This window comes from Phacochoerus africanus, chromosome 11, assembly GCF_016906955.1.
Source record: "Phacochoerus africanus isolate WHEZ1 chromosome 11, ROS_Pafr_v1, whole genome shotgun sequence".
Lineage (NCBI taxonomy): Eukaryota > Metazoa > Chordata > Mammalia > Artiodactyla > Suidae > Phacochoerus > Phacochoerus africanus.
In genome coordinates, this window is record NC_062554.1 from 51626783 (window position 1) to 51645817 (window position 19035).

The 19035-nt window shown below is 52.3% G+C and overlaps 1 protein-coding gene across 2 annotated transcripts; it reads right to left on the reverse strand.

Annotated features, from left to right (window-relative positions):
- Positions 1-1330: 1330 nt before the first annotated feature.
- ROBO4 (roundabout guidance receptor 4) lies at positions 1331-15195 on the reverse strand. Of its 2 annotated transcripts, XM_047752183.1 has the most exons (18): positions 15052-15195; positions 14414-14743; positions 14056-14213; positions 13756-13876; positions 13362-13489; positions 12785-13013; positions 12443-12555; positions 11334-11502; positions 11003-11188; positions 10832-10874; positions 8532-8668; positions 8150-8413; positions 4411-4518; positions 4083-4236; positions 3686-3931; positions 3195-3553; positions 2129-2335; positions 1331-1989 (listed from the first exon to the last, which is right to left on the reverse strand). In XM_047752183.1, exons 1-18 carry the CDS (start codon positions 15119-15121, stop codon positions 1979-1981), a joined length of 3033 nt encoding a protein of 1010 aa, XP_047608139.1. In that variant the 5' UTR covers positions 15122-15195; the 3' UTR covers positions 1331-1978. The 2 variants fall into 2 exon arrangements, with proteins under 2 accessions (XP_047608139.1, XP_047608140.1); XM_047752184.1 differs by lacking the exons at positions 1331-1989; positions 2129-2335 and having other exon boundaries at positions 3280-3553; positions 3702-3931.
- Between the last annotated feature and the right edge of the window lie 3840 nt (positions 15196-19035).

Consider the following 19035-nt stretch of genomic DNA (forward strand, 5'->3'; position numbering starts at 1 on the left):
GAGTTAAATGATCCAGTGTTGCTCTGGCTGTGGTGTAGGCCAGCAGCTGCAGCTCCATTCAAGATTCAACCCCTAGCCCGGGAACTTCCATATGCCCTAAAAAGAAGGAAAAAAAAACAAAGAAAGAAAGATATAAAGAAAGGAAGGGAGGGAGGGAGAGAAAGGAAAGAAAGCAAAAGAAAAAGAAGGAAGGAAAAGAAAAGAAAGAAAGAAAAGAAAAAAAAGAAAAGATGGATGGAAGGAAGGGGCTGGCCATTAAGGGAAAGCTGTCTTTTTCAGATCCCCGGCCCCTCACAGACAGCGTATGTAGATGGGCACCTCTTGGGCAGGTTAGGCTCAGATGTAATTGGTTAGGCTGGCAGAAATATCTTAAAAATTTGGCCATGAATGTCATAGTCCCCATCACCGGTGTCCACGCCACTCACTGGGCATCTGAGGTCTATTTCCTTCTCACTTGCTCAGCAACTGCCTCAGGCTCTCAGGAAATGGCCACTGACCCCTGGTCCCAGGCTCTGGCCGCTCCTGCCACTTTGACCTACGTGTGTACAAATCCCGTTTGCTCATTCAGTCTGGCAAATGGGATTGGCATGTTTTCAAAAGGAATTTTACCAGGAAGTTAAAAGAAAAACAAAATCCAAAAAAGGAAAAGCAAATGGAGAGGAATGGATGTGTATCTGGGCTCCGGTTTCCCATCCTGAGGTCACACCATCCAGCCAGCCAGGCCTGGTGAGGCAGCAGGACCCCCACCCAGCCTGCCTCCCTCAGCTGCTGGGGTTTGGAGGATTCTCACCCTCTTTCAGGGCTTGCTTCCCAATCGGCCCTCCCCGAGGGTATCTTCCCTTGGCCCTGGCCAGGCTCAGGAGCATCCACCCCACGTCTGGGCTCTGCCCTGAACATCCCTCCAAGTCAGATGGATGCAGCCCTGCTTGTCCTCCAGTGGTTTTCTGTGGTTCAGGCTCTGGAAGTTCTGCTCCTCAATTTCTTAGTCCTGTTTTCTGTCTGAAGTGTGCTCGCTAGCCAGTCGTGTAAGTGGTTCTACCTCTTGTGGAACTTGGCTACTTTGACTCTTTTAAGAAACCATCTGGGACTGGTCTTTTGGAGAGGGGCAGGGACCACAGAAAGTAGGTGTCTTCACAGGACAAACTGCCAAAACCAGCAGACCCTGAAAATCCCCCTCCTCCCTTTTCTGGATTCTGCTTAAAATCTGAGTGATGCAGTTAATTCCTCCCTTCATAACAGAACAGAAAGGAGGAACACTCTCAAGCGTCAAGGAATGCTTAATCCCTGTCTAACCCAGAAGCCCTCCCCAAAATGGCATGATCCACAGAACTCAAGTCACTGTAGCTTTATGGTTCCAATTCCTTAAGCTTATAGTGACAACAGTATGAAGAGGGTTGGTCATTTGTCCCACATTTTCACGCTTCCTCCTTAGACTCATCTTGAACCCTTTGCCTTGGTACTGAGGTAGGGCCTGCCTCAGTGGAGTCCCTCTTTGTTTCCCTTCATGGTGTGGTTGGGGAGAGAGTTGAGCTTGCTTCTAGAGGAATGGTCCAGAAATAGCTGAGAGAGGAGGCCCTGAGGCGCTCCTTCCTCCACAGCCCTCTCCCATGAGCTGCTGTTGTCCTCCAGGAAGACCTCTGTCTCCCCTACTTCTGTGATCCAAGCAGATGGGGAGTTCGGGAGACAGGGCTGCTTCCCCCTGGCCAAAGAGACTCGGTCGTGGGAGTGGATGGAACAGAAGAAAGAGCGAGCGCTAGGAGTCAGGCAAAGATGCCTTTTTGCTCCTGAGGGCTTCAGGTCGGCTTTGTTCTTAATTTCGTTTTGCTTTCGTTTCTTCTCACCATCAGCAGGGAGAATGCTCCTGCAGCCTGGGCAAGATGGACCCCAAATGCAGAGAAGCACAGGCCAAGACCACAGCCCAGGCTGGTGGCCGACAGGAGGGGGGTTTGGAGTCTCTTCTTGTCAGTCTTGGGGCTCATCAGGAGGAGTCTGTAGGAGAAGTTGAAGGAGGGTGGAGTTCTGCCCCTGGTCTCTTAGCTCTCCTGCCAGACCCCAGGCTCCCTCTTGGCTCCCCTCCAGAACCCATCTAGACCAGATGACAGCATCAGCCAGCCAGCCAGCCACTTACCTCCAGCCTTGGGTGCAGGACAGCTGAGCCGACTTCTCTGGGAAGAGATCCGAGAGTCGGAGGGCCGGGAAGGCAGCTCCCTGCCAAACAGCTGGGCATGGTTTTTCTCTACATCCTCCAACCAGTCTGACCTCCACTCCCACGAGGGCAGGGAGAAGGTGGAGGTCAGGAAGAGGTCATCCCGGGGGGAGGGAGGTGACGAAGCATCTGTCCGGGAGGGTAGAGGTATCTGTGGAGGGTTGGCCTTCACCCCCAGGGACCAGTTTATGGCAGCAAGCTTGGGCCTGCTTAAGGCAGACACACAACCCTAGCCCCCTCAATCCAGCAGTCCCAGCAGCCACATCCCGGGGGCCTCTTCACAGAGAACAGCTTCAACTCTTTCCTCTCAGCCCAGCCCTGGCCTTCGGTCCCAGGTAATCCTTGCTCTTGAATTTGCCACAAGCCTGACCACTTTAGAGGTGGCAAAAGGTAGAGTTAGGGTTCCTAAGATGGGGCTAAGGGATCTCATAGAATGTTTGAGGAAGGAACCCCAAAGGAACACAGGGAGCCCTGTCACTCCTCACCTGGCCACACACTGGGCAAGAGGAAGGCCTTGAAGGCACAGAGGATGTAAGAGAGAAAACAGAACCTCTCACAGAGAGGACGGATCTGGATTGCTTGGTGGAGGAGCAGCCCCTCCTGGGAACCCACGGCTGGTAAGATGGGGGTCCGGGAGGTAGCGGAATGGACCGTATAATTGGCTGCCTCTGGGCTTTGGATTTGAACAATTTGTCCTTGTTCCGGTGGGTGACCTTGGACAAGTTAATAAATCTGTTGGACTCACAGTTTCTTCATTTGAAAAAAAAAAAAATGATAAGGAATATTCCTCACAGAGTTGCTGTTAATGCTGGATGTATGTAAAGCACTTCTCATACTGCCTGGGAGGTCGTAATCCCTCAATAAAAAACTAGCTGTTTTAAGGACAAGGACCACAAAAACAGTAGTTAGGATGCTTTCCCTCTTGGTTGGGGGAGCTGTGTCCACTCCAAGGGTTGGGGGTGAGAAGCAAGACAGTGACCCCACGTACCTGTGAAGACGCAGTCGGCCTCCCTGGGCTCCAGACCAAAGCCAAAGCTGTCCACAGCCATGGCCAGGGCCTGGGCGAAGTGGGCGTCGGCGAGGAAGGAGCCGTCAGAGGAGCTGACCAGGCTGGCTCTGGCGCTGGGGGCGTTGTCCTCAGAAGCTGAGCCCCAGCCATTGGCCAAGGAGCCCTCGCTGGGGGTGGGCGTGGGGCAGGGCCGAGGTGGGCACAACAAGCCTCTCACCTCGGACCCCACCCCTCCCCCAGCCCTGCCCATGTCTGCCAGTTCCGAGGCTGTGGGGACGCTGATGTAGCCGTAGGTGATAGGGGGTGAGGGCGCTCTTGGCATAGGAGAAACACTGTTCCTGGGAAGAGGCCAGAGGGGAGACAAGACGAAGTTGAGGCAGGACAGGGCGTGGAGCAGCAGCAACAGTGGGTGGTGGCAGCAGGTGGAGGTAAGCAGCCATCGTCCTTTGGTTTCCCCTCAGGCTACTCACCTGGGGGTCTCCTCACCCTCACTGAGCTCCAGGCACAGGGCCACCTCCTCAGGGGTCAGCACACTGTCCTGATCCTCCCCCAGCGATGACAGTGACGAGCTGGACAGGCGACTGGAGGCTGGGCTGGGACCGGAGAGGGAGGAGGCCTGGGGGCTGGAGGGGCTGGGGGGACCAGAGGGGCTAAGGACTGGGACGGGGGCTGCTGGCAGGGCAGGGCAGGAGGGAGCTGGGGGTTCCACCGAGTGCCTGATTGGGGTAAGACAGCAGTGGCAGGATGGTTAGTGCTGTTCTTCTGGTAGCTGCCACCCCTCCTCCAACCCCATCCACACTCAGCAAGCATTCCCCCCGCCCCCAGACCCCATGCCCAGCCTGGCTTCCTGACCCCATGCTTTCTTACTGGGTCTGTTGTCTCTGAGTGGGGGGTCCACGAGGGGAGAGGGGTGCTGGGGGGAGAGGGCGAGTCACCAGCTCATTGGAGGAGCGGAGGAGCTGTGGTCCCAGGGCCCGCCAGGCAACCAGAGCCCGAGGCGAAGCTCCTGGGGAGCCATAGCCTGAGCAGGAGATAGTAGAACTCCCATCAGCCCCAGGCCACTTGCCTGGAAGCTTCCTGCCCCACACCCAACCCACCTGCAGCCTCCTCAGAAACACGAAGCCAGAGGTAGGAGTGGGTGGGCCTCATGCTCTGACTAATCACCCCCACTTGCCTCCCAGGGCCCTCCTCTTACCTGAGCTTTGGGAAAGGTTCTTGGAGCCTCTGTTGCCCAATTCGCAGGCCCAGAGCTCCGAAGGATGGCTGGCCTGGAGCAGCGGGGAGCTGTTGGCCTGGTGCAGCTCTGCAAAGGAAAGGGTAGGTGGTTGGGGCACAAGCGTGGGTGGGCCTTTCAGACCTGTGAGCGCTGTCATCCAATTAAGCTTTGCGGTTCCTGAACCAAGAGAAAAGAGGGAAGAGCCTCCCTCCAACCTCTCCACCCCCAGCCTCCATCCAGGCACCTGTGACAGAGTGGATGGAGCACTGGGCTTGGAGTCACAAGGCCTGCACAGCCACCTTTGAGCTGTGTGACCTCAGGTAAATCCATTAACTTTTCTGAGCCAGTTTCATTTGTAAACAACCACGTCAAAGGATGGTTTTGCCAATTAATTTAAAAACAGATTGGAAAGTTCCTGGCACTTAATAGATACTTTTAAAAACAACATTCTTTCTCTTTAGTGTATACATTCCAATTCCAATCTCTATACCCTCACCTTGCTACCTACTCTCTTGAATTTTGGCTCTTCTCTGTGAAGGAAAATGTTCCTTCTGTTCTTGGCGAGAATCTCTTAATTTCCATTTCTTCTTTTCTTGGAGAGAATTTGTTAATTTGCCAATATCTCAAATTGGTTGGTCCTGCCTGATAAACCTGAGGGTCTCTCACTTGGGGAGGTGGGCAGGACGGTCATGTTGAGCTGAGTGGATGAGATAAAACCAGGGAGCCCCAAAACATGCCAGGTGTGGTGGAAGAGTCCATCTGGTGGGACTTAGGAAGAGGAACTTCAGAATAGGAAGATGTGTTGGTCTCACCCGGGGAGGAAATGCCCTGTCTGTGGATATTCGATATGTATTGAATGAATGAGCGAATGGATGCATGATTTCAGAGATGCAGGTGTAAACACAAGGTCAGAAGGATCATGCACAAGATGGCAGATGTCATCTGGTCCACATGGCCGCTTAAGAGACAGGATTCTGAGTGAACTGTGATAATACAGAAGACCCAGCTGTGTGCTATGAGGCAGTCAGGCCAAAACCAAAACCAAAATGGATCTAAGTTTAAACCAGAGAGGAACAGAGTGATAGAGGGAAGAGATCTTTCCCAAGACCAGGAACAGGAGAACATAAAGCAAAGGAGAAAAGAAACAACCTTCAGATTAATATCACATGATTAGAAGTCCAGTTAGGAAAGAGGATCAGAGACCAGTCAGGGCCCTGGAAAATGAACTGTCTAGTCAGTCTGATCTCAAAGACCTAGGGGCCACGATGGGCAGTTTCAGGGCAGGGACAAGGTGTTCATCAAGAATCGATCTTGTGGAGTTCCCTTGCGGCTCAGTGGATGAAGGATCCAGTGTAGTCATTGCTGCGACTCAGGTCACTGCTATGGTGCAGGTTCGATCCCTAGCCTGGGAAATTCCACGTGCCACAGGCATGGCACAACGAAAAAAGGATGGGGAGAGAATTGATCTGGGCCTAGGAATCCCTGTACAGTAGCCAGACCTTCGGAACCCCTGGGATGAAAACCCACACAATGGCTAGACTTCCTCCATCAAAGTTTACTTTTGTACTTTGGGTTTTACTCATTTCCTTTAATTGTCGTATGACCCAGGGAGTCCTGGAAGCCGACTTTAGGTGCTCCAACCCTGCTGTCATCTCCTTTTTTTTGGTCTTGTGCCTGGTTTCTTGATTAAGCTCAGAAATGGGGGCACAGGCTGGTTATGTTGGCTTGTGGGGAACAGGAAGGGGAAAGACCAGTCCTGGAAAAGGAGCTACATTTCTCCCAGCTCATTTCATTTTCTCTAAAGGACAACAAAAATCCTCCTTATACTTTGCTTGGAATTGCTTGGATTTAGTTTCAATATTATTTGAAAGAACTTAACTGACTAGAAAATTGTTCACTTGGGAGACCCCGTTGTGGCTCTGCCGTAACAAACTCAACTAATATCTATGAGGATGCAGGTTCGATCCCTGGCCTTGCTCAGTGGGTTAAGGATCTGGCATTGCCATGAGCTGTGGTAGGCCAGCAGCTGCAGCTCCAATTTGACTCCTAGCCTGGGAACTTCCATATGCCAGGAGTGTGGCCCTAAAAAGCCAAAAAAAAAAAAAAGAGAGAGAAAGAAAGAGAGAAAATTACTTTTTTTCCAGTAGTATTAATTTTCTCAGACAGAGTATACCTTATATAGTCACCATAGTTCTCCATAAGAAAAGATAAATTTATTATTATTATTTTTTTGGCCGCACCCACAGCATGTGGAAGTTCCTGGACCAGAAATCAAACCTGTGCCACAGCAGTGACCCAAACCGCAGCAGTGACGATTCTGGAACCTTAACTGCTAGGCCACCAGGGAACTCCAAAAAGCTAGTTTTTATTTTTTTACTTTTTGCCTTTTTCTAGGACTGCATTGGCGGCATGTGGAGGTTCCCAGGCTAGGGGTCTAATTGGAGCTGTAGCCGCCAGCCTATGCCACAGCCACAGCAACGCGGGATCCGAGCCGCGTCTCCGACCTGCATCACAGCTCATGGCAATGCTTGATCCTTAACCCACTGAGTGGTGCCGGGGATTGAACCCGCAACCTCATGGTTCCTAGTCGGATTTGTTAACCACTGCGCCACAATGGGAACTCCCAAAAAGCTAGTTTTTAAATGAGACTTACACAGCTTCTTTTTAGCTGGTATTTCATTACCAGGGAGGATTTCTATCGCAATAGCTTCAAGGCAAACCTGAAAGACTGCTAGCTTTGATAATTTCCAGAACCATAAGATTCTGGATATTGGACAAGCTCTTAATTACTCTGAATCTATCTTGGTCTTATGAAAAGTTGGATTATATCCACTTTAAAAAAATTGGCTGAACATTTGTAAATCTTACTACTCAGTACAGAAAGCTCATGGAGACGGCAGAGAGAGCACAGGCAACGTTCAAAAACAGTAGAAAAGAGTCAATGATTTCCCAAGGGTGCTTCCAGAGAGAACAGAGTAGCCCTTGGAAGCAGACCATCTGGCTTCAGATCTGACATCTGCTGTTACTGACGTGGGGTTTTGAACAAGTTACCTAATTCTGACCCTCTTTACCTATTTGGAAACTTAGAGAAATAACACTGAGCCAACATGTTTTGAGGATTAAATGAAATAAATACAAGCAAAGCACCTAACATATAATAGTTGCCAAAGAAACAGAGACAGACTGTCATGATTTCCCTCTGGAAAGTCAAACCAGGCAGGTGGAACTTGGGAGAGAAATCTGGTCAGAGAGGAAATACTTATTCTCCTCTGGGAAGCGAGTTGGGGGCCAGTATCCAGGCAGACATGTACGCAGTGTATGTATACAACACAGAGTTCACGAGTGCCTGAGGCCTCATGCCAGCACTGGTCACATTCCTTCAGGTTCCAGAATCACTGTGTGCCGGTCACTTTCCTTAGATGTTGAGCTTGTAGAGAGTAAGGACCATGTCTGGTGTCTGTGTTCCCCTGTCTGGCATACAGTGGTGCTTATTAAATGTTTGCTGAATTGAGCCGGCTGCAGAAACAGGGCTCACTGCTAGCATGATGTAAAGGAAAGCAGAGGCCAGCACACTCCTGGCTGGGTGCTTGGTGACAGGCCCCCATCAGGACAGGAGAGTGGGTGGGATGCAGCCCACGCCCAGCATCCAGGTCACCACATGCCCACTCCTGGCACTCCCACCACCCACTTCAGGGGGTGTCCATCCTCCTGGCCTTACCCTGCTTCTTTTTGGCCTTCCAAGCCTCTGCAGGGGCCAGAGACAAGCGTGGAGAAGAGAGGCCCCTGCGGCCGCAGAGGCTGTCTGAACTGGGCCATGGGCTGGAGAGCCGGGCCAGCTGGGGGGTGAGCCGCCTGACAGCTGGGGCCTGGGGGCTTGGCCGGGCTGGGGGGCTGGAGGGCAGCTCAGCGATGAGGGAGCCATAAAAAGTGCTGGTGTCGGGGAGCAGGGGCACACCGGGGCTTCGGGGATCCCAGGAGATCACTGCGATGATAAAAATGCCAGGAGGAGTTACGGTGAATGCACCAGGCCCATGTCCCCCTTCTCCAGCCCCCAGACCCCTGTTCCACTGCTGCCACCCCCACCCCCCCCACATGCTTACAGGAGCGACGACTGTCTAGTGGGTCCCGGGGGTCCACTCCCAGCCGGCTGCTGAGACTGCTGCTACTACTGATGTCCCGGGAGCCGGAGGTGGAGCGCCAAGTGTCTGCCAGCCATGGGGAGTCACTGTGATCCGTTCTGGGTGGTGGAGGGCGGGGTGGGCAGAGGAGAGGGCAGAGGGAGAACATGATTGGCCAAGACCTGGGTAGCAGGAGGGGTGGGCTAGTCGGTGGTATCAGCCTTATTCTCACTACTTTTCAGCCCTTCACAGACTTCTTAAGATCTCTGATCTGTTGTCCCAAACTCAGCATCCCTTTCTTATTCTGGGGGCCAGGGCAAGTCCAAGTTGCCCAGAGCTAGGAGGTATTTATGAGAGACTATGTTCTGAGACAACAAGAACAAAGAAGTGAGCCGGACAAATCTGGTTTGAGGATCCCCATCAGCCATATCTTAGCGGAGTAACCCTGGGTAACCCAGTCTATTTAGCCTCTTTAAGCTCCAGTTTCTCCATCTGTAAAATGGCAACAGTCAGCCCTTCCATACAAGCCTGATGCTATGAGTTGAGGAAATGGGAGCTCACTCAGCTGGCAGAGCTGTTAGTTTGCTATACGGACGTTGCGTTATATATAAGTCTGGTTCCCTTTGAACAGGGCACCATGCTGGCTGCTTAAGTGATTTTTCAAGAACAGGGATGGGATCAAAGCACGTTTGTCTGCCTATAACCTTCAATGGCTCCCCACTTACCAAGATAGAGTCCAGCTGCCTAGCATGGCTAGCAGGGCCCTCACTGGTCTGGCTTGCAGCTCTTCAGCCTTATCCTTTGCTCTGACCCATCCCATACCCTAAACCCCAGCCAGACCAAAAGGCTTGTCTTTCTCTATGAATACAGCAGGCATTTCTTGCTGCTCCCTCTGCCCTTCCCCTTCTTACTGTCAGGGTGCATGTGAACTCTTCCTCCTGTCGTTTCCTAGCCAACCCCCACATGTACTCATACACGTTTCATTACATATATGCTAGTGTGGTTGTCTCTGCCAGACCGAGAGTTTCTGGCAGACAGAGAGTTTTACAGGAGTGAATGAACAAAGTGATCAGAATGGAATCTCCCTCAAGGACAAGGAATGAAGTTCCAGGGGAGCCAGAGAAAGCTCAGAGCAGAGCAGACTAAGCCCAGGAGGTAAGTGGAAGAGAAAGTTCAGTGAGCACAGAACAATGCAGAAACACAGCACCAGCAGACTTCGAACCTTGCTCTGGGCTGAGAAACTGACGTAAAAATGGTAGCTCAAGGGAGTTCTCATTGTGGCTCAGCAGAAACGAATCTGACTAGTATCCATGAGAATGCAGGTTCGATTCCTGGCCTCTCTCAGTGGGCTAAGAATCTGGTGCTGCTGTGAGCTGTGGTATAGGTCACAGACAAGGCTTGGATCTGGTGTTGCTGTGGCTGTGGTGTAGGCCAGCAGCTACAACTCCAATTTCACCCCTAGTCTGGGAACCTCCATATGTCACGTGTGTGGCCTTAAAAAAAAAAAAAAAAGAGGTAGTTCAAGAGCTGGACTCCTCTGGCACCTAGTTGGTGCTTGATAAACTGTTGAAAGATGCAGACCTGGAATGTGAAATCTCCCAGAGGAAATCTACAGATAAAGAGCAGATGAAATGGTTATTTAGTATTTCATTAGTATTCAGCCAATAGGAGAAAAAAGATGCTTTCTTTCTTAGTGTCTTGTCTCATAACCGGAGACTTGCACAGGCAGCCAAAACGCAATTGGAGCAGATACACCTGCAGGAGGTTCTAGTTACTGAGGAGTGGGAATCTATCATGTGGGACAGACTGCCCTCTGCTGGAAATGTGGGTGAATTTGTGTGAAGGAAAGATGCGTTAATGGGGTAGGTGATTTCTTGGCTGCAAAGTCACCAGTAGGTAGATGCTGGTTGTACAGAGAAAGTTAAAAACCAGACTGGTCCTCTTGTGCTAGTTATTCTTCACCTGGTAGAACGTGTCAGCAGGTGAGTGCAGTAAGTATTGATGACAGGTCAGTGATGAGAGCACCTGGATTAGGAGTTCAGAAGGCAGCTACTAGCTATGTAGCTTTGAGCAGTCACTCGAGTTATGCATCTTAGTTTACTCACCTGTCGAATGTGTAATAGGAACATGAATGAATAAATTATTACTTGAAGTTCAGGGAAGATTCAGGTACTAGGATGCCAAACTGCCTGGTAGTAGGGGAGCCTGGCAATTCTCTGTCCCTGCTCCACTGTACCTTGGCCACTCTGCCCTCCCTCAGTTCAGGCCCTTTCATCTCTCACCTGTGTTTTAGGATGGCATCCTCACTGGTATATCTGTACAGACCTGGAAGAGGACAGGAGGAAAGCTTAATCCAGAGTCTCAGCACCAGGCTAGAGGTCTAAGCCCCTGTAACGTTCTGACTGGACCCAGGGAAGGCCTGACCAACCTGTGAGTCCATTTCACCTTCTCACCTGGGCCCAGGTGCACGCCAGCCCGGCGCCGGCGGTGGATGCACACGGCGGTGCCCATCAGCAGCAGCCAGAGCACAACACCCCCACTGGCAATGACCTCTGGCTGCTTCAAAGCTGCCCTCAGCTGCTCCAGGGTCCATGGACCATGCCTACTGGGTTCTTGGGCAGCTTGCTCCATGGCCTGCTCTGTATGGGAATTTGAGCTCAGGAAGAGGGGGGCGGGTGAGGCAACCAGGGCAGACAAGGGGGAGGAGCTTAAAGTGTGAGCGGGGAGAAAGGTGGGAACTGGGGCTGAGAGGATATGGGAGGGGCCAGTGGCCACTGTCCTCACCTAACAGGAGGCAGACAGGGCTGCTGGGCTGCCCAGCCCCAGCCCCAGTGACTGCAGCCACTTGTACGCAGTAGGAACCTGGCATGTGGGTGGCGATCTCCAGCTGGGTCTGCTCACCCACCACGGTCCAGTTGGCTGGGGGCAGTGAGGTGTTGCCCAGGCTCCAGACCTGAGGCACAAACAGAGGTGAGTTCCCACGCCCAGTACCATCCCAGCAGTTGAGCCCATCATCTGCAGACTGGACTCTAGGCATGTGGTCACCGTGCCCTGCCATTCATCTGGGGACACCCTCCCCCATGCACCCACACTTCCTATCCCCTTCTCCCCTACAAAGTGGGAGAGACTTCTCTCTAGATGGATAGATGAGGGACAAAGGTAGTCAGATGGAACAGACATTAGACCAGTGGTTCTCAAACACTCCAGTGTGCTTCCAGATCATTTGGTGAATTTGTTAAAATCCAAATTGCCAGGTCCATGACTGACTTTCTGATTCATGAAGCCCGGGAAAGGACCTAGGAAATTGACGTGCTTTTCCCACTTTTTTGGCCACAGCCTTGGCATCATATAGAGGTTCTCAGGCCAGGGGTCGAATCCGAGCCCCAGCTGTGACCTATACTATAGCTGCAGCAGCGCTGGATGCTTAACGCATTGTGCCAGGCCGGAGATGGAACCAGCACCTCCACAGAGACAAAGTGGATCATTAACTCACTGTGCCACAGTAGGAACCCCAGAATTCACATTCTAACAAATTCTGATATTGCTGGTCCTGAAACCACCCTCTGACACCACAGCCTTAGAAGCTGAGGGTCAGACACAGCCTGGTTTGATTCCTGTGCTCTTTCCTACACCCGTGACCTTAGCCTCACTTTCCATGTCTGTAAATTGGGGATAATAACCCAGGTTGGACTAGGAGATGAAATGAGATCCTGTAGGTAAGTGCTTAGCAGTGTCTGGCAGACAGTGTGGTCCTTGCTCAATAACAGCAGGTTTCCCTTGCTTCTCTGCACAGGTACTGTTTCTTAGTGCCCAGAACAAGGGCCTACAGGATGCCAGGGAAGAAGGATGTCCTGGCATCACTGGGAAGGGTGTGCCATCTTGGGGGCAGTTACCTGGTAGCCACGGATGATGCCATTGTGGTTTTCAGCAGGTGGTGGCACCCAGCTCACAAGGACACTGCCATTGCCAGGTCTTAGAGTCACCTCCTGGGGAGGGGCGCTGGGCACTGTGGGGGGAGGGGTGGGGAGAGGCTTTAAGGGATGCTGAGGGAGAGGACTCTAGGGAAAAGAGCTGGAATAGGAACATGATGAGAATAAGAGGTTTTCAGGGCAGGAGGGGGTCCAGGGGTTGGACTTCACCACCATCCTCCCTGACTAGAGTGGGACAGACCAGGGACCTCCAGATAAGAAGGAGCCAGGGGTATCTTGTTGGGGTTCGGGGACATCTTCCCTGACCTTGTTCAGGTAGCCTCAGGAGCAGCACATTGCTGTCGGGACCTTGAGCCCGGCCGGAGGATGGTCTCACTTTGAACTCATAGTCTTGGCCCCAGTGGAGGCCCCCGAGCTCTGCACTCTGCCAGCCAGCCAGCAGGGCCTCTGTCCACGGAGCTCCCTGGCTTCCAGGAGCAGCCTGGGCCCTGAACAGAGCTGTGTAGGACTGAGCAGGTGCAGCAGGGCCGCTCACCTGGGAAAGGGGAGGAGGGCTCAGGGATCTCACAATTTTTTGTTTGTTTGTTTTTACTTGGCTTTTTATAGCCACACTTGCCTCATATGGAAGTTCCCAGGCTAGGGGTAGAATTGGAGTTGCAGCTGCCAGCTTACACCACAGCCATAACAACACCAGATCCAAGCCACATCTTCGACCTACACTGCAGCTTGCAGCAATGCCAGATCCTTAACCCACTAAGTGAGGTCAGAGATTGAACCCTCATGGATACTAGTTGGGTTCATAACCTGCTGAGCCACAACGGGAACTCCCAACTGGCCCTCTCTTGAGCAGTGACTGGCCCCACCCCAGGGTCCTGGGCCTCACCTTCCAGCTGAGCCATACAGTAGGCCCAGGCTTGGTGTCCTTTGCAGGGTCCGGGTTCAGCAGGGTCACGTTTTCCAGCTGAATGCGCACGGCCAGAAGCTCCAGGGGCTCCTTGTAGTCCTGGGGCTCTGTGGGGAGCACAGGGCTGGGGTGGGGCCCACAGGCCAGATCCAAGGAATGAAACATGCCTCAGCCACGGGGGACTCCAAACTCCAGATTGCCCAGGTCTAGGGCAATTGCCCAATTTCTACTCTAGGACAGGGGAACCTTCCCTACATGGGGTCCCCACATACCCTGATCCCACATACCCTAACAGCCCAAACTGGACCACACCACCCTAACTGAGCGCGCCCCCCCCCCCAGCCCTGACTTTAGCTGACCACCCTCCCCTTACCCTGGACAGACACCCTGGCTGCCCGGCTTTCCCGTTTTCCTGCGCTGTTGGTGGCCACACACATGTAAGTCCCTGCATCGCTCTTCTCTGCTCTTGCCATCAGCAGGGACCCTCTGGACACCTGTCAAGGTCAAGTGTGTTGTGAAGTCTCCCATGTGGGAGGGAGGCCTAAGGCCTCACTGTCTCTCCTTCCTCCAGTTCTGTAGGGGACATGGGGTGGCAGGAAGGGGCAGCCCCCCCGGTGTGCATTTCTGTGGCCAGGACAGGATGAAGTATGTGACGACATGGGGCTATACTTACTGAGTGCCGCCCTGGCTGCAGGACCAGGGGTTTCCCATCTTTCCACCATGAGACTGTGGGCTCTGGGTGGCCCCAAGGAGGCCCACACTCCAGAATCACCTGCTCGCCCGCCGTGGCCACCGTATCCCGAGGCTGAATCAGGAAATCCTCCCGGAGGACTGCAGGGAGGGCGGAGGGTCGGCAGGGAACTGTACCCCGTCTTCCCACCCAGGTCTTTTCTCAGCATCTCCAACCGTTCTGTGTTACCTACCTTTTCGCTGCCTTATGCTCACTCTTCAGAGGCCCACCTCCCAGGTCTCCCATGTAGGGCCACCCCCACCCAGGCTTCCCCTCCCAAGTCTTCCAGCCCAGGCCTCACCAGCCACAGACAGCCGAGCGCCCCGGCTGACCGCTGTGCCCAGCCGGTTGCTGGCCTCACACGCGTAGATGCCCAGGTCTGTGGATAGGGCCTGGTCATCGTGGGCACGTCCCCGGGGAGGGGGCCGCAGCAGCAGGAGGGTTCCATCAGGTAAGAGGTAGTGAATGTCGGGGGGAACCATGCTCAGGGGCTGCCCATTCAGCAGCCAGCGGATGGTGGGTGGTGGCTGGCCTGAGGCCCGGCAGCTCATCCTGGCTGGGCCTGGGCCCTGGAGCAGCTGGTCCTCAGGGTGGACTAGGATCTGGGGTGGGGAGTCCTGAGCCAGGCCTCCTGGGAGAGAAAAGGAGGTAGAGCCCGATAAGGCCTCCAGATCTCTGCACTCCTCGAATGCCCTCTCTTGTCTGAAGACCTGCTCCCAGATAGCATGCTAGCTGGGAGGAGAGAGGGCCAACACGCGCCGGCATCCAGGGGAGGGCCAGGGGGCTCTCTGTCTGCACTCGGTCTCACCACCGCCTTCATCATCATCTCTGGTACCCCTACTGGAACGGGGAAGCAAAGGAGCCAGGAGCCTCCTCCCCACCTTGGCCAGACCTTGGATGAAGGGAGCCTGGGCTAGGACTGGGGAGGGCCGCACTCACCCGTCAGGAGCAGAAGCAGGAGAGGCAGAGGCCAATGGGCCGCAAGCAGGCCAGTTCCTCCAGAGCCCATGGCTGCTCTCAGGCCTCCGTCCTTGTCCAAAGCACTTTGTCCTACTGTTCTGAGCTCAGAGCGGAGGGAAGGAGGGGCGGGGCGGGTGGCGGTGGTTGTTTGTGACGGAGACTCTGCCCCAGGAGGGAAGCGGCTTTGAGGAAACCGATGCTTCCTGCCTGGCTCTCAGTGCCTTGGAGAACCGGGAGGAGACCAGAGGAGAAAAACTCTCTGACCTTGACCCTTAGAAGTAACCTCTGACTCCAGCTCCAGCCCTGGGGTTTACCTTGTGATCTGGTCTCCATTTCGTAGAGGTAATCCTCACACTAGAACCAGAACTCCAAATACAAATTTGGTCTTTACCTTAAGCCTCCATTGAACCCTTGAATCCTAGTCCCAATCCCTGTGCTTCTAGGCAACCCCATGCTAGAGGGGAACAGAGACCCCGAGCTGGAACCGCTGAGGGTGGAGGAAAGCGGCCATGGAAGCCAGGTGCAGGGAGCAGGAGCTTTTTGTCCTGGTTGAACCATTTCCCAGGGACAGGTGGCGGTGGTAGGACAGAAGATAGATCAGAAGCCCTGGCATCTGGGAGATGCCCACAGTGTGTTCCTAGGTCAGCTCAGAGACAGGTAAGATAAACTTCTGGGAGTCCTTGGGCAAGTGACTTCATTCCCAAAAGTCAGTTTCCATATTTTTAAAGTGGGAACAATAATAATAATAATAATAGTTACTACCTTGAGCTGGAGTAAGAGTGAGAGAAGATAAAGCATAAAATCACCTTGTTCAGTGCCTAATGCATTGTAAGCAATCTATAAAGCTTAGCCAGTATTGTGATTTATTTATTTTTATGCACATTCAAGCATCGTTGGCAGGGAGATTTTTCAGGCCCTGGAATGGTGGCTGGACTAAATGACCTTTAAGAGTCTTTCAGCCCTGGAGTTCCCTTTGTGGCTCAGCAGTTAATGAGCACAACTAGGATCCATGAGGATGCAGGTTTGATCCCTGGCCTTGCTCAGTGGGTTAGGGATCTGGCGTTGCTGTGAGCTGTGGTGTAGGTCGCAGATGTGGCTTGGATCCTGAGTTGCTGTGGCTGTGGTATAGGCTGGCAGCTGTAGCTCAGATTCGACTCCTAGCCTGGGAACCTCCATATGCCACGGATGTGACCCTAAATTGCAAAAAAAAAAAAAAAAAGAAGGAGTCTTTCCAGCCCTGAAATCTTGTGTCTACAGCAGAGAGGCCTGTAGCTTCTGAGCCTGTAATGTTGGTGCTCACCCGGCTGCCCCTTGCCCCCTTACTAGGGAGATGCTTCTTTCACCTCTTGGAGCCCAGCTCCTGTTTACAGGTCTCTTCTTTCCAAATCTGGAATCTCAGACATTTCCTGGAGCTGTTCCCGGAAGGCCAAGGCCAGGCTCTGGGGGCTCAGCGGAAGAATGTCCAGCCTTTGTTCCTCATTGTTCCTGGTCAGCTCCTTTGTGGGGCCCCGAATCCAGCTGACTCCCTCCCTTCCTCCCCCTTCTCAGCCTGGCCTTGGTGCCAGCCACAGCCTTTGCTCTCTTCCTCCTTCCTCTCAAATGCAGACCAAGACTGATTAAGACAATTAGAGCAGGGGTACACTGTGGTGCCCCAAAACTGGGCATTTCCAAGGGGTTAAAGAATAGACAGGGTGAAGGTACCAGAGTGACAGAGCTGAAAGAATCAAAACTGGGGTCAGAGGATAGAGTTTGGTTTCAAAAGATGAGGAGCTAAGGGCAGTGACAGACTCCATGGCATGTGCCTGGGGGTATGTGTGCCAGGCTGAGCAGAGTAGAATTTTGGGGGTCAAGGACCTGTAGAACCTGATCGATGCAGGAGCTATTTGAGATCTCCCAGGTCCAGAGCCTGCAAGACTTTGGCCCCCTGACAGCCTGCTCTCCAAGAATGTTGCTGTTAGCAATCCTTCTTTACTCTCATCTGCTTATACATTGGACTTGGGGAGACTAACCAAGTTCTCTGCTAATGATTTAATGGTAGCTTGATTTGACTCAAATCTCTACAATCCAGAAAGAGGGTATCAATTTCCCTCAGGGAAAAGAGGACAAGTCTCAAAGGATCCATGACTAGCCTTGTCCTTAGCTGAGTGGGAATGGATGGGTGACTCAGTGAGGAGAGATGCCAGTGCTGTCCTGTTGGAACAGAGCCCCAGAGGGGCCCCACTGTCACATGCCTCATCCCTGGATATCGATGTCTGTATAGCCTCTCCACATTCTCAGACTCTGGCGCTAAGGAACTGATGGAGATTGGAAGCACCCATCACTCTGAGGACATGACCTCTCTCCTCCCTCAGTCCAAGCATCCAGGGTACTCAGAGCTCCATGGATGGATGGCCAAGGGGACTTCCCAACAGTGAGGTAGGTTTGGATGGCTCTCAGAGACCACAGGGCTCATTTCCAGAAACCTGGCCCATCAGCATCCTGATTGTCTCATTTCCACACGTTAAGGAAGAGCCAGCTGCGTGAGTCATGGGGATGACGTGAGTTGATGGGAGCCGCCTCCAGTTATTTCAAGGAAGCTTTACTCTGGGACCCTGGTGATGTGCTGGGCCAGTGACCATTTTCGATGAGTATCTTCCTTTACCTCCTGGTTTTAGAGTTTTGTGTTTTTCGTGAATAACTGTTCCATGGCTTGTAAAAGGGAAGAGAGAGGAGAGAGATAAGGTGTCCTTCTTAAGGACTCTCCAGAGGACATTTTTTCCTACCTCTGGCTCCTGGCTTCTCTGGAATTTTATTCTGTGTTCTCTAAAAATGTAGCTGGGGACTCCTGCTGGCCAAGCTGGTAGGGTAAACAGTACTAATTCCAGTGGGATTTGATGTTAGTTATTCTTAGGTTATAGTCCTGGTTCTACTTCTTACTGGCAGGAGACCTTGAATAAGTCACATAACTTCTCTAAGTCCCACTTTCTTCATTTATAAAATGTCTGGGAGTTCTTGTCATGGCTCAGTGGAATTGAACTAGTATCCATGAGGATGTGGTTTCGATCCCTGGCCTTACTCAGTGGGTTGGGGATCCGGGGTTGCTATGAGCTGTGGTGTAGGTTGCAGAATGGCTTGGATCCCCATTTGCTGTGGCTGTGGTAGGCCAGCAGCTGTGGCTCTGATTTGACCCCTAGCCTGGGAACTTCCATATGCCACTGGTGCAGCCCTAAAATTAAATAAATAAATAGATAGATAGATAGATAGATAGATAGATAAAAGTCTGTATGAGGTTTGTGGATAGTGGATATGGAAGTGCTCTGAAAACACTAGGTATGCATGAATTAGCCCTTGAGTGTTCTGGGAAGGACACACCCCCTCCCTGACTAACACAGTCACAGCCCCCATCACCCAGGGCACTGTTTTTGGCCTTGAGATCCTGCCTTTTATGTCTTCTTGTTTTTGTTTTGTTGTATTTCCCTCTTTGCTTGAGTCTCTTTGGTCCAACCTCCAAATTCTCCTCTTTGTTCCAAGATGCTAATAGCTGAAGGGAAATTGAGTCAAGAGACTCAATGATCTCCTTTTAGTTGAAGGCAAAATTTGCCCTGAGGCCGCGTCACTGGCTCTGCTTCTGTTCCCTCATTTCTGGTCCATTTCAGGGTCCCAGAGTTTCTTGGCTTTCTCAAAACCAATGTCTATGGATCACATATAGACCAAACATTGGAGATTCCAAAGGCTGTTGGCATCAATATTTAACTGTCTGCTCAAATGTCCAAGAAGAAAAAGAGATCAGATACTGTACTTTGCATTCAGCCTATCTATGCCCTCCAGCCAAAGACTACCAAGAACACAGGGGTTGTTGAATATGTTGGGTTTACTAGTCTTTGTAGCTAAGGGGAGGGCACATCATGGGGAAATGTGGGGTGTCTCAATAAGAAGGTTTTAGAAAGAACCTATTGTAAGATTTGGGCTTTGATTGGGTGATAC

Excerpts from the sequence above, each read along its gene's own strand:
- ROBO4 (XM_047752183.1), bottom strand. The coding sequence starts at position 15,121 with ATGGGCTCTGGAGGAACTGGCCTGCTTGCGGCCCATTGGCCTCTGCCT. Across the intron at positions 14,214-14,413 it reads CGCTCGGCTGTCTGTGGCTG|TCCTCCGGGAGGATTTCCTG; the intron begins GTGAGGCCTGGG and ends CCCTCCCTGCAG. Across the intron at positions 4,519-8,149 it reads GAAGGCCAAAAAGAAGCAGG|AGCTGCACCAGGCCAACAGC; the intron begins GTAAGGCCAGGA and ends TTTCCTTTGCAG.